This window comes from Rhamphochromis sp. 'chilingali' (assembly GCF_963969265.1).
Source record: "Rhamphochromis sp. 'chilingali' genome assembly, chromosome: 15".
Taxonomy (NCBI): domain Eukaryota; kingdom Metazoa; phylum Chordata; class Actinopteri; order Cichliformes; family Cichlidae; genus Rhamphochromis; species Rhamphochromis sp. 'chilingali'.
The window spans coordinates 25,792,136-25,808,353 of NC_137942.1; the positions used below are offsets into that span (position 1 = coordinate 25,792,136).

General features: G+C 40.9%; 1 protein-coding gene across 1 annotated transcript; it reads left to right on the top strand.

Moving 5' to 3' along the window:
* The first annotated feature begins 102 nt into the window (after nucleotides 1-102).
* Nucleotides 103-15,392, top strand: LOC308410701 (transmembrane protein 184B-like). The gene is made up of 9 exons (XM_080904253.1): nucleotides 103-581; nucleotides 2,904-3,137; nucleotides 6,844-7,009; nucleotides 11,586-11,676; nucleotides 11,838-11,913; nucleotides 12,136-12,227; nucleotides 12,341-12,510; nucleotides 13,345-13,539; nucleotides 14,401-15,392. The coding sequence occupies exons 2-9, from the start codon at nucleotides 2,904-2,906 to the stop codon at nucleotides 14,628-14,630; spliced, it is 1,254 nt and encodes a 417-aa protein (XP_080760379.1). The 5' UTR covers nucleotides 103-581; the 3' UTR covers nucleotides 14,631-15,392.
* The last annotated feature ends 826 nt before the right edge of the window (nucleotides 15,393-16,218 follow it).

Below are 16,218 nucleotides of genomic sequence, written 5' to 3' on the forward strand. Positions count from 1 at the left end.
ATCATTTTGTTATCGGGTGCTGGGTGTGGATAGAAAGTTGCGTTATGTTCAATGGCCAAGCACGGAGAACGACAAAGGCGTGACTGCGCATGCGCTGAGCGGAGTCGCTGCTGTTGATACAGAGAACTGCTGCTGCTGATGTGGGTGAAATAACGGCGTTAGTAGTCCATTAGCATTGGATTGGAAATGGCAAGCTAATACCAGTTATTTTCTCAGTTTACACCTCAGCGTCGTGTTTTATTTAAAGCTTTCTAAAACCGTGTTATACGTCTTTGGTTTGTCTCTACTGGAAGAAGTAACTGCTAAGTTTGTGTTAGGCTAGAAAAGGGCTCGCTAACACTGGTTAGCAGCTGAGGTCGGCGTCATTAAAGCTCAGCTGTCGACTCTTCCCGCAGAAGAAGCCAGTTTCCGGAATTGAAAGAAAGATGCAGTGATTACATACGTGGCTTTCCCTCGTTTGAATGCAATAGCTTGGCTCGGTAACTTTTTATACTCCCGAAAGGCTCGAGATTGGATTCGAGACGATGAGCTAAGTTGATGCCTGGATTCAAATCGGCGCACATCAAACAACTGCAGAGGAGGTAAGCAAAGCGGCAGCACGGAGTCATGAGCGCCGATCAGCGGCTGTAATTTTCCGCTTTTATTGTGTCTTTCCTAACACTCATAACGGAATGGCTCAAATACCTTGTCATAAATCAGCATTTGTGTGCTAACTGTTATCCCGCCTGAATTTTTCACCTGTCTGATATTGCATGTATAGCACGGCTGTGTGCACTAATACGAAGGGTTGAAAGCTGGGAAGCTTGACTTCTCGTCCTTTGTGTATTTTCTTTAATCTGCTCTTAACACTATAAAAATGACTTGTAACCACTGCTGAATCCTGTTGTGTTCACTTCATCTGGCTGAACACAGCCTCGGTGCCCTGGTGTGTTACAGTATGTTTCAGACAGCTTTCCTGGCCTGAAGTCTTAATTCTTGTCACAAAGACTGCCAATTCGATTGATGTCGAAGTACAATGCATGTTTTGAAATCTTTCCCCGGGTGCAGTCAGCAGGACTGATGATCTGTCTTGTCTGTGGCCCACTGGGAACCAGCGAGGTGTAAGTGCAAGGTGCTGATCATCTCCATTGCGTATGCACAGCAGTGAGCACAGACTTTAATACGGATAATATGCAGATCATTTGTATGTTTATTTTAACATGGCATGTTTTAACTGATTTACATACTATAAATAAAGTCATTTTCTAACTGTTTACTTACCAGAACATGGCAAAACCAAACATAACATTATCATTTTGGACATAGAAATTCAGCTGTTAAATCAACGTGATCCTGATCACACTGAAACCTCTTTAATTACTCAAATAATAATATTTACTAGTACAACTAAAATCAATAATAATGCTAATAACAATATTCTACTTGTGTCTTTGTGGTGGTATTAAAAACAAGCAAAGCATTTAGACTGAATTGTCTGTAGGGTTCTAAATTTATTTCTGGGTTTGTTTGTTTTTTGTTTGTTTGTTTTGTTTTCAACGAAAACATATTCTGGAGTGTGTGTGTGTGTGAGAGAGAGAGAGAGAGAGAGAGAAAGCGACACACTGGCTCATTCCCAGTTGCTGCATTGCCACAAGCTGATTTAGGCTTTGGCAAAGTGGCATGAGTCATCCATGACAACACTGTGCAATCACCCTATATTTAGCTGGTGTTTCAGGAGGCTTTGAAAGTCATTGTGAAATTAGTTTTCACTGCAAACTATTAGATTATTGCCTTCCTGAAAATCTGTGCCAAGACATTGACGTAGGTGGAGAGATGACGGTTGCAGGGAGATGTAATTTGATGATTGGGGGTGGGGGAGTGTAGCAGAGCATCTGTCTCGATGTGTGTGTGATGTTGTGAGTGCCGGTTTGGCCGGTCGCCTGTCTAGTTTTCACTTGTCCTCATCAGTCCTGTGTAATTATGAGATGAATGCCACTTCTGCAGCTCATAATTATGTCATTATGAGCTGCAGAAGTGGTGTACTCAGGCAGCTGTGTGGAGTTTGTGTGCTCCCCCTGTGCCTAAATTGGTTATAGGTGTGAATGAGAGCATGGATGTGTCTGGCCATGTGATGGGCCTGTTCAGGATGCACAGCCTGGATACCCTCCAGCCCCCAAGATTCTGAGGCTGTTCCATTAGCTTTGTGGAATAGAAACTTCAGAACACCTTTATCCATTTTCCTAATGTACATTTGCATGCAGTTGTTTCCTTTAATTTCTACTGCTTTCAGCTTTCACCAACCACATGCAGCCACAGGCATGATCGTGTTAGTTCTGCGTTTTTTGACTAATTTGTGCAAAGGTGTTTCACTACTCTCATGAGATATGTTTGTGCATAGTGCTATTTCTAGCTGCACTCCACTTCATTCTGCCCAGAGCAGAGCACCGGGAACAAGAAGAGGAGAAACTGGGTCACCAGATCTTACGGATCTGTCACTGTGTGATTTAGGGATTTTTCAGCCCTCTGCTCCATGTCTTGATGTGTGTGTTTTTTGCCCGTTTTCACCAGTGCCTCCTCACCCGCCTACCTTGTGCTTCCTCTTTTCACTCCTTCCATTTGATCTGGCTTCATACGTCTGCCAGCCGTGCAGTGTCATTTGCACTTTTTTGTGCACTGTCCTACTTTGCTCTGCTCTTTATCTTTTGCTGTTTTCTCGTTCCAGCTTCGGCAGATATTGGCATGAGATTTAGGTCGTTGGCCGCACGAGCCCACTGAGATGCATTTACACATCAAGAGTGTTTTATTCAGGCTTTACAAACTGGAACATGTTCTGTTGATCGATGCATGCTATTAAAAATGTCGAGGGTAAATTAAGTGTGATACAAGAAGCATATTTGTTGATGAAGTGTCCTTTCTTCATTCAGATGAGTCAGCTTTGGTGGCGAGTCAAGCGGCTGTCAGAGAGGTTGGAGAATGACTCTCCTAGCGGCCTCACCCTGGGGTCCCCAGCCACTACAGCCCCACAAGGATCCAACACATCATGGGTGCCTAAAACCCCAGTGGTAACACCAGATGAGCCAATTTTCCTCATGACCTCCACTGCCCAAACTATATCAGGGTTTTTTGTTTGGACAGCTCTTCTGATCACATGCCACCAGGTAAGCAGAGTGGTTAAATGGTCAGCGGGTTTAAATGAAATGTTCCACTAACAGCTACCTGTGAGAGGGTAAACTGTGATCTAAGAGGTTAAATAATAATAGTTACAGGGTTTTGAGAGTTCTTTCTACAGTCCAAGGGTATTTGGGAACCTGTTGACTATGTGGTGGTTTCACTAAAGGAATAACCAGGTTATGCTTTTTATTTGGTCAAAATATGTCACTAGGCAAAACTCAAATGCACTCTTTGCTAACATGTTGTTAATGGTTTCATTCAATGTGGTTACATCTGTTTTCCCGTCTTTGCCCATAGCACTTACCCGAAACATTGATCTCAATGTCAGTGTTTTGGGTAAGTGACTCAAAACCCAAATTTGAATCATGATCATGATTGTTTGATTTTATTTAGACTTAATTAAAGGTTGGTTGACTCTTTATGTGGATGTTCACACACCAAGCACATGTAGTGTTATGTGCTTCATATGAGGAAATATTCTTCTTCCAAATATTATGGGATTTTCTGTCTGCAAATTTGTTTTGTTTTTGATGTGAAGGTGATAAATAACATCCCATTCCCATGAATTGGCTACACTGTGTTCGTGAAGAAGTTAAATAAGTACTTATTCTCATCTACAATCTGCTTTCTAAAGGCTCCTACACATGGTGAGATTTCAGCAACATTACAGGTTCATTGCAAGCCAAATTGTGCCACGTGGATCTAATTTGTTGTTGTTTGGAAAACAAGTTTGATGCATCTAGGCTGTATACTGACAATTCCTGCTGAAATATGGACTGACACAGACAGCTAAACCTACTCTGCTGTTTGTTACCATGCCCAGTTGTGTTAGCTGCAGGAGACATCATATGAAAAAAGCTCCCATTGCCACAGCTCAGAAATATTTACTTCTTTATGGCTTTAATTCCACTGACTTGCGGGGAGCAGGGAGACAGTCATCCTAAATTGCTGACATTGAGTTTTGTCCTAGTCTAGTGTCTTTAGTCACCGAGCCACATTTAAATCTTTAAAGCAGCCTTTAGGAGCCAGGTTTAAGATGGCTGCAAGCATTAAACATTAGAAACAAGTAAAACGAATACATGTCTTTGTGTTTTATTTGGGGCTGGCAGTAGTACGATTACATAAGTGCAGTGAAAAAGAGATGGGCAAAACAACATGCTATAAATTTTCCTTGCAGGCTGTAAAAACTTGGAATATTCTAGTTTGTGGCAACCTTGAGCGCGAACACACGAGAGTGCCAAGTTTGATTGACTGAATTTAATCCGGCCCTCTTAAATTTATCCAGCTTGGGACAATTTACGATGGCTGTATGGCAAGACCTCAGCAGTACTAAAAGCCTGTGGAGTGCTGTGTGCGAGCCCTGCAGAGAACTGCAATTCATGGAATAAGAGCAGTTTACCTTGTCAGGTTTTTTTGTTTGTCAGCCCTCATGTTACACTGAAGCATTCAGGTAACATCCCTTTTATGTAAGGGGGATCTATTGTACCTTGAGGCATAGTTGAATGATTTCTCTTCCATTGTTTGCCGATGCTCTTCACACACTCGGTTAAAGAATAGCCTTGTGTCGCTCTGGCAACAGGTGCTCCTGGCTTGAGTATAACACCGTACAGGAGCAGGAGATGTGTGTGCTGAAAGTAGGGTCACCTAGCAACGATTGCCTGTGAGTGCACTGTCTGGCCTGGTGTGTTGTCCCCCCCTCCCCTTTCAATGTTTGTTATTTTACCAGAGGTGTGTCTGTTTACAGGCCAGGAAAGGTGATAGGTGTGGACATTGTGTAAGTGGAAAAGAGCCACAGGGCGCAGACAGAGGTGCTGGTGACAGCAGCCCACCCTGTCCTTCCTGCCATCTGCTTCTCTGAAAAGGAGTGATAAAAGCTCAGTATCAGTTACCCCCATCAAGCACACACTCACAACACACACCCTGCAAACTCACTCTATTCCAGTATCAGACTCTGCCAAGTGTATACTGACTGCACACATGCAGGTTTCATGAGGTAGCCATTACTTTGGGCCACCCTGATTACCTAGCACATTTTGAACTGTGGTTTTGCAGTGAGAAAACTGATCCATGTTGATCTCATGTTGTGCTTTTAGTTGTTTTTTGTTTCTTTGTTGTTGTTTTTTTAATGTGACAACTACTAACCCATTTTTTTTTCAGTTACAATTTTTGGCTTCAATTATTATAAAAACAAGAAAATCAAGATAAAACAATTATTGGGTCACATTTCATTTTTGCATTGACGCTTTTATTTGGTCAGTACCAGCACGCCCTTTTCCATGACACTGATAGCTTTTGTCTCACTCTATGTGCAGGCCCCAAACACGCTCCCTGCCAGACTTTACCATGTTTTAGTTTAGGTCCTATTTTTTTTTTAAACTAAACTTTAAATAAAGTTTAGGAAATTTAATCATTATATAGGCAAGTTTAAATACAGTATGTTTGCATTTTAAAAATTAGAAATATTACGTGGTACATTAGGTTGTTGGTGGAAACCTGATACCATTTTCCTTCTTTGTTTATGCAGCCCATACATAGCATGTCAACAGGGTTTTTCATTATCTCTGTTTTTATAGGTGTAGATGCTCTCATGAGCAGGTTTAAATTTACTGACCATTTTGTTCGGTACACGTTGCTAATACCTGGTTGGACCTGCTTTTGCCGTCAGAATTGCCTGAATTCTTCATGGCATTGATTTTTAGCAGAGATTTTGGTCAACATTGACATGACATCACACAATTGGTGCAGATTTGTCAGCTCCACATCCATGATGTGAATTTTACATTTCACCACATCCCAAAGGAGCTCTATTTGATTGAAATCTGGTGACTGTGGAGACCATTTCAGTACGGTGATCTTATCATGTTCACGAAACCATTTTGAGATGATTTGAGCTTTGCAACGTGGTGCGTTATCCTGCTGGAAGCAGTCATTAAAAGATCGATATACTGTAGGCTTTCACCTTTAAATGATGCGCAGTTGGTGGTCCAAAGTATGTCAAGAAAATAACCCTGAATACCTTTACACCACCACCACCAGCCTTAAACTTTGATACAAGGCAGGATAGGTCCATCCATGTTGTGTGGACCTACTATCTGAATGTTGCATCAGATCAAGCATTGTTTTTCCAATTTGCTCTAGCTCATCAAGGTCGACCGTATTGTGCCTTGGCTGTAACAAGTAGTTATTTGAGTTACTGTTGTGTTCCAATCAGCTGAAAGTAACCTGATCATTCTTCTCGGTCTTCTCTGACATTAACAGGGCATTTTCACAGGATGTTTTCTCTTTTTCAGACCATTCTCTGTAAACCCTACAGATGGTTGTGTGGGAAAATCCCAATAGATCAGCACTTTGTGAAATACTCAGCCCATCTGGCCTTAACAACCATGCTAAGTTTAAAGTCACATAATTTACATTTCTTCTTCGTTCTCATGCTCAATTCGAACTTCAGCAACTACCTAACTTCAGTAACTAATCAAATGGGTGGTGAGTGTAGATACACCTTTGCCAGTGCTGCACAATATTTACTTGCTCGTTTAATTTTGTCTTTAAGTTATGGAGGCTTTTTCCAGCATATGGAGCTCCTTGTTAGATGATGGTGTCTTTTATAGGAGCAGTTTAATCTTAGATTTCTAAATAAATGACTTTATATGTTTAGATGAACTTATGTTTCTCTAACCTCTTTTTCTTTTTCAGATCTACATGCACCTACGTTACTACAGCTCTCCAAACGAGCAGCGGCACATAGTTAGGATCCTCTTCATAGTTCCCATCTATGCCTTTGACTCCTGGCTCAGCCTGCTTTTCTTCACCAACGAGGAGTATTACGTGTACTTCGACACAGTCCGAGACTGCTATGAAGGTGAGTGGACAAAGTAACAGAGTCAAATTAAATACACTAGCCTATTATGTTGCACGCAGGAATATACGCTGCCACATGTGCCATCACAGTATGGTCAGCATTTAACACAACAATGAGAGTAAGTGTGAGGGTGTAAGAATTTATGTGCTGTGCCCACTAACAGAGGGCCTTTACAGTGTGTTCATTTACAAAGGTTGCCATCTTTGTTCTCATGTCTCCATGGCCTGTTGGGATTGCAGGGAGGGGGGACAGGTATCCTAGCAACTGAGTGGAAAAAGAGCAAATGCTTGAGAAGGCATCTCACTTCTAAGCAGATAAATCATGATGTATCCCACCATTATTCAAAGTGCTTTTTGGTATTTTCTGTCATTTATAGTATATTGTTGGTAACTAGTAGTGGATGCTTATAATAAACATAAACCGAGTTTTAGGTTAGGATGTCGGTGTACGTACACGTAACCCCAGTGAGACAGAAGCTCAGATTTCAAACTGCTCTAAGGACTCCATGTCAGTTTTTTTGTACCCTTTATGATGATGACATTGTGATCTAGGCACAAAAGCCCAACCCACCCACTGTTCAAACCTTAGGTTTACGTGGAGAAGCCATTCAAAAGAATATTAGCTTCTTCGTATGTTCTTGTTTCAGAGTTAAAACATACTGTATCTGTAATTATACAGTACTGAAAAACCCAGGACCCAATTGTCGTCCATGTGCTGCAATCACAGGCTTACTTTTAAGCTCAGCAGCTTTCAACTGTAAAGAAAGCTGAGGCAGCAGGGAGCCTGAGTCTGTGGATTACCCTTAGATTAGCCGACAAACACCTGGGCCAGCAGGAAAACTGCGATCACTGTGCAGCCCAGTCAGTTTTTTTAAATTGCGTGTTACTCCTCAGCAAAATAGAAAGTAAACCACTGACCACCGCACAGAATACAGTGGGGCAAAAAAGTATTTAGTCAGCCACCGATTGTGCAAGTTCCCCCACTTAAAATGATGACAGAGGTCAGTAATTTGCACCAGAGGTACACTTCAACTGTGAGAGACAGAATGTGAAAAAAAAAAAATCCATGAATCCACATGGTAGGATTTGTAAAGAATTTATTCGTAAATTAGGGTGGAAAATAAGTATTTGGTCACCTCAAACAAGGAAAATCTCTGGCTCTCACAGACCTGTAACGTCTTCTGTAAGAAGCTTTTCTGTCCCCCACTCGTTACCTGTATGAATGGCACCTGTTTGAACTCATCATCTGTATAAAAGACACCTGTCCACAGCCTCAAACAGTCAGACTCCAAACTCCGCCATGGCCAAGACCAAAGAGCTTTCGAAGGACACCAGGAAAAGTATTGTAGACCTGCACCAGACTGGGAAGAGTGAATCTACAATAGGCAAGCAGCTTGGTGTGAAAAAATCAACTGTGGGAGCAATCATCAGAAAATGGAAGACATACAAGACCACTGATAATCTCCCTCGATCTGGGGCTCCACGCAAGATCTCATCCCGTGGGGTCAAAATGATCATGAGAACGGTGAGCAAAGATCCCAGAACCACACGGGGGGACCTGGTGAATGACCTGCAGAGAGCTGGGACCAAAGTAACAAAGGTCACCATCAGTAACACACTACAACGGCAGGGAATCAAATCCCGCAGTGCCAGACGTGTTCCGCTGCTGAAGCCAGTGCATGTCCAGGCCCGTCTGAAGTTTGCCAGAGAGCACATGGATGATACAGCAGAGGATTGGGAGAATGTCATGTGGTCAGATGAAACCAAAGTAGAACTTTTTGGTATAAACTCAACTCGTCATGTTTGGAGGAAGACAAATACTGAGTTGCATCCCAAGAACACCATACCTACTGTGAAGCATGGGGGTGGAAACATCATGCTATGGGGCTGTTTTTCTGCCAAGGGGACAGGACGACTGATCCGTGTTAAGGACAGAATGAATGGGGCCGTGTATCGTGAGATTTTGAGCCAAAACCTCCTTCCATCAGTGAGAACTTTGAAGATGAAACGAGGCTGGGTCTTCCAACATGACAATGATTCAAAACACACCGCCCGGGCAACAAAGGAGTGGCTCCGTAAGAAGCATTTGAAAGTCCTGGAGTGGCCTAGCCAGTCTCCAGACCTCAACCCCATAGAAAATCTGTGGCGGGAGTTGAAAGTCCGTGTTGCTCGGCGACAGCCCCAAAACATCACTGCTCTCGAGAAGATCTGCATGGAGGAATGGGCCAAAATACCAGCTACTGTGTGTGCAAACCTGGTAAAGGCCTATAGTAAACGTTTGACCTCTGTTATTGCCAACAAAGGTTATGTTACAAAGTATTGAGTTGTATTTTTGTTATTGACCAAATACTTATTTTCCACCCTGATTTACGAATAAATTCTTTACAAATCCTACCATGTGGATTCATGGATTTTTTTTTTCACATTCTGTCTCTCACAGTTGAAGTGTACCTCTGGTGCAAATTACTGACCTCTGTCATCATTTTAGGTGGGGGAACTTGCACAATCGGTGGCTGACTAAATACTTTTTTGCCCCACTGTATGATGCAACTGCCCTATATGCTTTGTTGAGATTTTTCTAAAAATATTTAGATTTTTAAAGAATAATGGATATTAAATCCAGGAGAATGTTTTTACATTTTTGATATCAGATAATGATGAATTACACAATGGTCTACATATATAACTGTAAATTGTTTTTTTGTTTTTTTTTAATTTCTGGCAAAAAAATGTTCTCTCTCAGTCAGATGGGCAGTAACGCGTTACTGTAACCCAATTACTTTTTTCAAGTAACGAATAAAGTAAGGGATTACTATTGCAAAAACGGTAATTAGATTACTGTTACTTTCACGTAGGAACACTGCGTTACTAAAACCGTGATTTTTTTTTTTTTTTTTTTTTTTTTGCGAGAATGTCTCATGACAGTGACGTAAGCAAGTGCGACGTTTGTGACAACAGTTGCGTGCAGATCAACAATGGATCATATATCGAGTGCAGGAGAGAGTATGAGCGTGCAGAGTTTAAAGCGTGGAAGTACTGACCTTTGAGTTTGATTCCATAAAAAGTGACAAAAACATTAGCGTCCGTTGTGCGTGGGAAGAAAACTTCTTTTTACAGCGAAAAAAACCCTTAAACTTCCGAGCAAGCATTGAGTGCGCAACGACGTAATGGGGAAACTCACAGAGAAACTCGCGGATTCTTCAACTGACCGCGGCTCACCTGCACCAGGGTAAACCTCTGCCTACCCCACTCCTGCTTTACAGGTGAAAATAGAGCAACAGGACTGCTAGTCTTTGACTCTATTTATTGTCTGTTGTGTTTTACTTGCATCTATTTGAAAGAGTGAGTGTAAACACAAATATATATATATATATATATATATATATATATATATATATATATATATATATATATATATATTTTATGTGCTGGAATGTGCAGAAAATAGGTTTAAATATTAAACAAATTTCTTCCAGTCAGAGAATGTTGCATATAATTAAATTTTTGCTTGATGCATAAAGTTAAAAGATTAAAACTAATAAAACAAGTTTTAAAAAGAGACTTTTCCATTTGATTACATTCTGTATGATGGATTATGTAGAAAAAGTAGAATTGGGCTGAAAGATCTATCACTTTATCACCTATTCAGGTTGTAAATCGTGTTTTTAAAAAGTAACTAAGTAATTAATTACTTTTGGAAATAAGTAATCAGTAAAGTAACGGGATTACTTTTTTGGGGAAGTAATCAGTAATTAGGTATTACTTGACCAACACTGCTCTCAGTAAGCGTTTACTGTCACAAGCTTTTACTGTTGCAGGGTGTTTTTTGCTGCATAGAAGAATTACTGTGCCTGGATGCACAGTCAAAGGCTCGTTCTGTGTTTGCTAGTCATTCATAAGACTACTGATAAGTTTCACTTCCTGTCTAGAAATGGCAGTCTCAGCAGTTCTGAAATAGAGTCAGCAAAATCTAACTGTTACTATTAGAGTTACACAGAGTTATTAAAGCATAGTAATTCCTTTACTAGTGTGATAGATGGACTGATTCTTATATCTCACTAAATGAGCACTCAGAGTGCTTTACAACTTGCCTCGTTCACCCATTCACACAAGTACTTTTTTCTATGTCTTTCCTGTGTAAGTGTTTTCTACCTAACATTCACACACAATCATACTCTGCTGGATAACAAATTGGGGTTAGTAGTATGTTGCCCGTGCAGACTGGAGCAGCAACCACCAACCTTCTGATTAGTAGGTGAGCTACTCTACTGCCTGAGCTCTACCACTGTGTGTTGATCACATTGTATATCTGTCATTTCAGTGTATTTTTTTAGCTTGTTTGCTTAGTTTTTGGAGTTCTAAATCCTGCAAGATTATGAAGGTTGCGGTTTCTCTTCCTGTCATATCACTGATATGCAGTTCCTTAGTTTGATGACGCAGTTTCTCATTTGTGCTTTCTGATGCAGCTTAACTCCAGTTAAAAAAAAATAAAAATAATTTAAATCTGGCAATTGTTTTCCAGATGCAGAGAGCCACTTTGGAAAACTGTAACCTTTTCTCTGTGTCATCCTCTCCAGCTTTTGTCATCTACAACTTCCTGAGTTTGTGTTACGAGTATCTGGGAGGAGAGAGCGCCATAATGGCTGAAATCAGAGGGAAACCCATCGAGTAAGTCTGATTCCTTTTCATAGTATAACTGCCCATATAATTGGTTACTTCAGTTGTTTCATGTTAAGTGTGTGTGTGTGTGTGTGTGTGTGTGTGTGTGTGTGTGTGTGTGTGTGTGTGTGTGTGTGTGTGTGTATTTTTTAACCTGTATGTCACTTTAGGTCAAGCTGTATGTATGGGACATGCTGTCTGTGGGGCAGGACCTACTCCATTGGCTTCCTCAGGTTTTGCAAACAGGTATGAGTGTTTTAGTTTGGGTGGAGGTTTAGGTTGTACTGACTCTGTTTGAGTGTTGTGGTGTCCACTGTGACAGACAAGTATTAATACATGTTTTCTCCATTTACTAAAAGTGTAACGTGTTCGTAAGCATACCCAAAATATCTACTTGCAAATATTTTAAGCTTGAATGACTGTAGGTATCACACATCACCAACTGTTATGTCTTTCACTTCTGTGCAGGCAACTCTCCAGTTCTGCGTGGTAAAACCACTGATGGCAGTGATCACTGTCATCCTTCAGGCCTTTGGGAAATACAGAGATGGAGACTTCAAGTATGTTTCCACAGCACTGTCAACCAGAGCATCAGCATCTTGGTGTTTAGCTTTAGTTGAAATGACTGTTTGATTTTGCATTTATATAATCTTTTTTTTTCTGTCTCCTCCAGTGTGGCTAGTGGCTACTTGTATATCACAATTATCTACAACATCTCTGTGAGTCTGTCCCTCTACGCTCTCTTCCTCTTCTACTTTGCCACACGTGAGCTGCTCGTCCCGTATAACCCAGTGCTCAAGTTCTTCATGGTCAAGTCAGTCATCTTTCTCTCCTTCTGGCAGGGTAAGTGTGTGTGTATTAACTTTATACATCCTCTCTTAATTCACCTTGGAAGTAGCTTGTTATACACAACTGGAAACCTAGCAAAGGTGACCAATGTAAACTCAGACTTGAAGAGTTGCGAGTTGGAACAAGGAAGACTGCTCATTCTAGTCACTATACTGTAGATACTGTAGAAACAGTCCCAGTGAGAGGTGATCTCTTCAGTCCCCGGCTCCCTAGCCTAGGCTGTATATAACAGATGGATATAGCCACTGGTTCTCTTACATTTTGAAGCCTTGATTCTTGCATCATTGCTGTTGCCGCTGTGCTTTTGCCAGAATGGACAATTTTGGATGATGTGGTGGAGTTCAAATTTTTCATCTAACCCTACCAAGCTTGGTTAGACTCCATGAAGGGTTCATACCAACACAGATACCTGCTATTTTGTGCTAAAAACAACCCACCAAAACTGGAGCACAGAATTCTTTGATGGGTTGTTTGAAGAATTAATCACAGAGGAAACTACAATATATGTCATATAAGGAACTGCAACCTCAAACATAGTGACTTTAATTAATGGAAAAGAACCCCAGTAGACAGCTGCTCATTTTGTCTCTCAGTATTCACTAATCGGTGTGGCTCTGGCGCTAACATTGAAAGAGTTTTTACTGTTTAAAGCAACCTGTCTGTTAGCTTTACAGACCAAAAAGGTTTTTTGTGCCAGGTCCAAATATGTTTATTTTAGTGCCAGTTTTGGGCATTTCCATGCACAGATTCAAATGTTGCTGAACTCTCATGGAGTAATACATCAGTGTTTTGATTTATGTTTTCATATCTTATCTTTGTATATTTCAGGGATGTTGCTGGCCATCCTGGAGAAGTGTGGCGCTATCCCCCAGATCAACTCTGCTGATTTCTCTGTGGGGGAAGGAACAGTTGCTGCTGGCTACCAAAACTTCATCATCTGCATTGAGATGTTCTTTGCTGCTATTGCTTTGCGCCATGCTTTTACTTACAAGGTCTACATGGACAAAAGGCTGGATTCATATGGTAAGCGGCATGTTTATGTGTGTGCGTTGATGTCTGGTTGTGGTAGAGAGTGAAATGTTCAAAGAGCAACTAACAGTATTATAGTATTGTTATTATGTGATTAACAGAGGGTTCTTGATGAAGTCTTTCAAAGCTAATCTGACCTCACTCTTTGTGTCCCTTCCTCTTTACTTTGATTCCTATCTTCAACAATCTGTTTATTTTTGAGTTGTTCTCTTTTCATCTGCCCTCTTTTCTATTCTTTTATTTTCATCTTGACCTTCTTGTGTTTCTTATCTCTTTCTCTCCTTTTCCTCCTCCTTCACTCTGCGGCACTCAAGGCTCATTTCCTATCTATGGACAGTACGGTACGTCTGATGTTAGCTATGTTTTGTCTGTATGTGACTCAGTTGTTTATGTTAAAATGGAATTTGATGTCTTTTTTTTCTCCTTGATTGTGGTTTAAAAAAATATTGCATTTCCATCGCTTGTGTTATGTGTTTCAGTTCAGTGTTTCATTTTCAGCATTGTATAGAAAATACAGATATTTATGTTTCCATTAGATTTTGAAATGATGGATATTTCGCTGTGTTGTTTTGTGTTCTCTCATTTATTTTGCAGTCAGCTAATTCCACCTTCCCACTTTGTTCAGTCTGTGGTCCTACCCTTGTCGTAAACCCTTGCCTTGATAATAAATATGCCAGATGGAGGGATAATATTTATCTTAATATATTTTATATTCTTTGCAACAATGCTTAGGTTTATTTGGACAATCCAGCTGGCAGTTGGGATGGAAACTTAGTTTCTTTCCTTTTTCGCTCATGTATTGCTTCCATTCAGTGTCTCTTTTTAATATTTACCACCTTCCCATCACACCTCCAGGTCGCTGTGCCCCAATGAAGAGCATTTCCAGCAGCCTGAAGGAGACGATGAATCCAGGAGACATGGTCCAGGACGCCATCCACAACTTCTCCCCAGCTTATCAGCAGTACACCCAGCAGTCTACGTTAGAGCGAAGTGGAGGGCCACCGCTCTCCCGCAGCCACAGTAACATCAGCACCCGCGGGGACAATGAAAAGACCCTTCTACTCAGCTCTGATGATGAGTTCTGAGACTCAAACACACACTCAGAGGCTAACCCTTACTCCTGTAGCCCTTCTCAAGTTTTTAGCAGCCACGGAAGAATCGGATCTTTTTTCCCCGACCTCAACATGGAAGTTCAGGCTGTGGTTCTGGTTATTTCACATTTAGATAACAGTGAAAGATCAGATTTATGTCACATGGTTGCCAGATTGCTGAAACCGAGGCAGGGCAGAGTTCTTTCTAAGGAAAAAGGAAATGTTTGCTACAGCACGGAAATGAGGAGCGTGAAAAGAATGTAGATGTTACAAATAAAGTGAGGGAGGAGTGAGGTTGATTCTTTAACTGTCCAAGCTATTATTTGTGTTGTTTTAGTTGTGATTTTAGGCCATCGCTGAAAGAAATGCATTTTTTGTATTCACCCGTGGAAAATGGATTCGTACAGATAACCGTGCCTGCATTATACCATCTTAATCCTGCACTAATGACACTATGGCATTAAAAAAGTTAGATATGAGCTGGAGAAAATAAGTGCCATTTTCTTCTGAGACACGTGGCCTCTTTATTCTTTACTCTTTACACTGATTCATAATCAATATCAATATTCCTCCTCACCTCTCTGCTAGCGCTCTTGCTCTTTGTAATTATATATTGCCAAATAGCACCCTTTGCTCCAAATAACAAGACACTGTCTTAAAGTTTAGGTTTGTTGTTTTTTTCAAGTGACCTTTGAATTGCAGGGGTTATTTTTAATATATGACTTCAATGACAAATAAATATTTTATCTAAATGTTGTTTGAGCTCGAAGGTGTATGTTATTGTTATCCTAGAAATTTTATGAGTTTACTGTGGATGTCATCATTATGTAATGTAATGGCATTCCAGCTGTTGGCCAGACTCTATATTGTTTGTGGAGAAGCACGGTAACAGCTGTAGGAGAGATTTTTAGCGTAGGCAGGAGGACTGACGGAAGGACAACGCCCACACAGATTACAGATTACTGATGGAGCAGCACTTTCCTGCATAGTCGGCCCAGCTGTGATGCGCCCTGGATTGTGATCTCATAATTAATGGCATTACGTACTGCACAGATCGGCCCTGCCTCTGCTGGTGTCATTTGTAATGGCATCACTACGACAGCAGCGGCAAATAAGTCACGTTGTTAGCCGCTACAGATAGAGAATGCGAAGATATGCTGGTGAAAACAAGGCTTTAAATCAGATTGAAATCACATTTGTACTTGAATATATTGAGCATTTTAAAATTGGTTGTCAGTACATTTACAGGGACACGAAAAGTGACTAAACTCCTTCGGGCTGGCCAGAAATCCTCTGGTTGGCATTATGTTTTCTTTTTCCAAAAGATGGCTGGAACTGTTTAAGTTATGCATTCATATTTTATCCAATTATGTTTAATATGCGTTTACACAGTGGCTGGTATGAAACTTGCATGTGGTTTGTGGCTCTAAATGTTTGAATGGCAGAGCACAGCTGTATAAAAGCTGAGATTCTGTTTACGTTGAGTGTATATTGATTTAACAGACTGGAGTTAGTGACTGCGGGTCGACACATAGTACATCACAGCCCAACCTTTTGTGAGAAAAGGAGTCAAACCAGCCAA

Bases quoted from the DNA above. Each gene is read 5' to 3' on its own strand.
- LOC308410701 (XM_080904253.1), top strand. From the start codon at position 2,904: ATGAGTCAGCTTTGGTGGCGAGTCAAGCGGCTGTCAGAGAGGTTGGAG. The intron at 7,010-11,585 runs GTGAGTGGACAA...CATCCTCTCCAG, and splicing joins AGTCCGAGACTGCTATGAAG to CTTTTGTCATCTACAACTTC. The intron at 11,914-12,135 runs GTATGAGTGTTT...ACTTCTGTGCAG, and splicing joins TCCTCAGGTTTTGCAAACAG to GCAACTCTCCAGTTCTGCGT.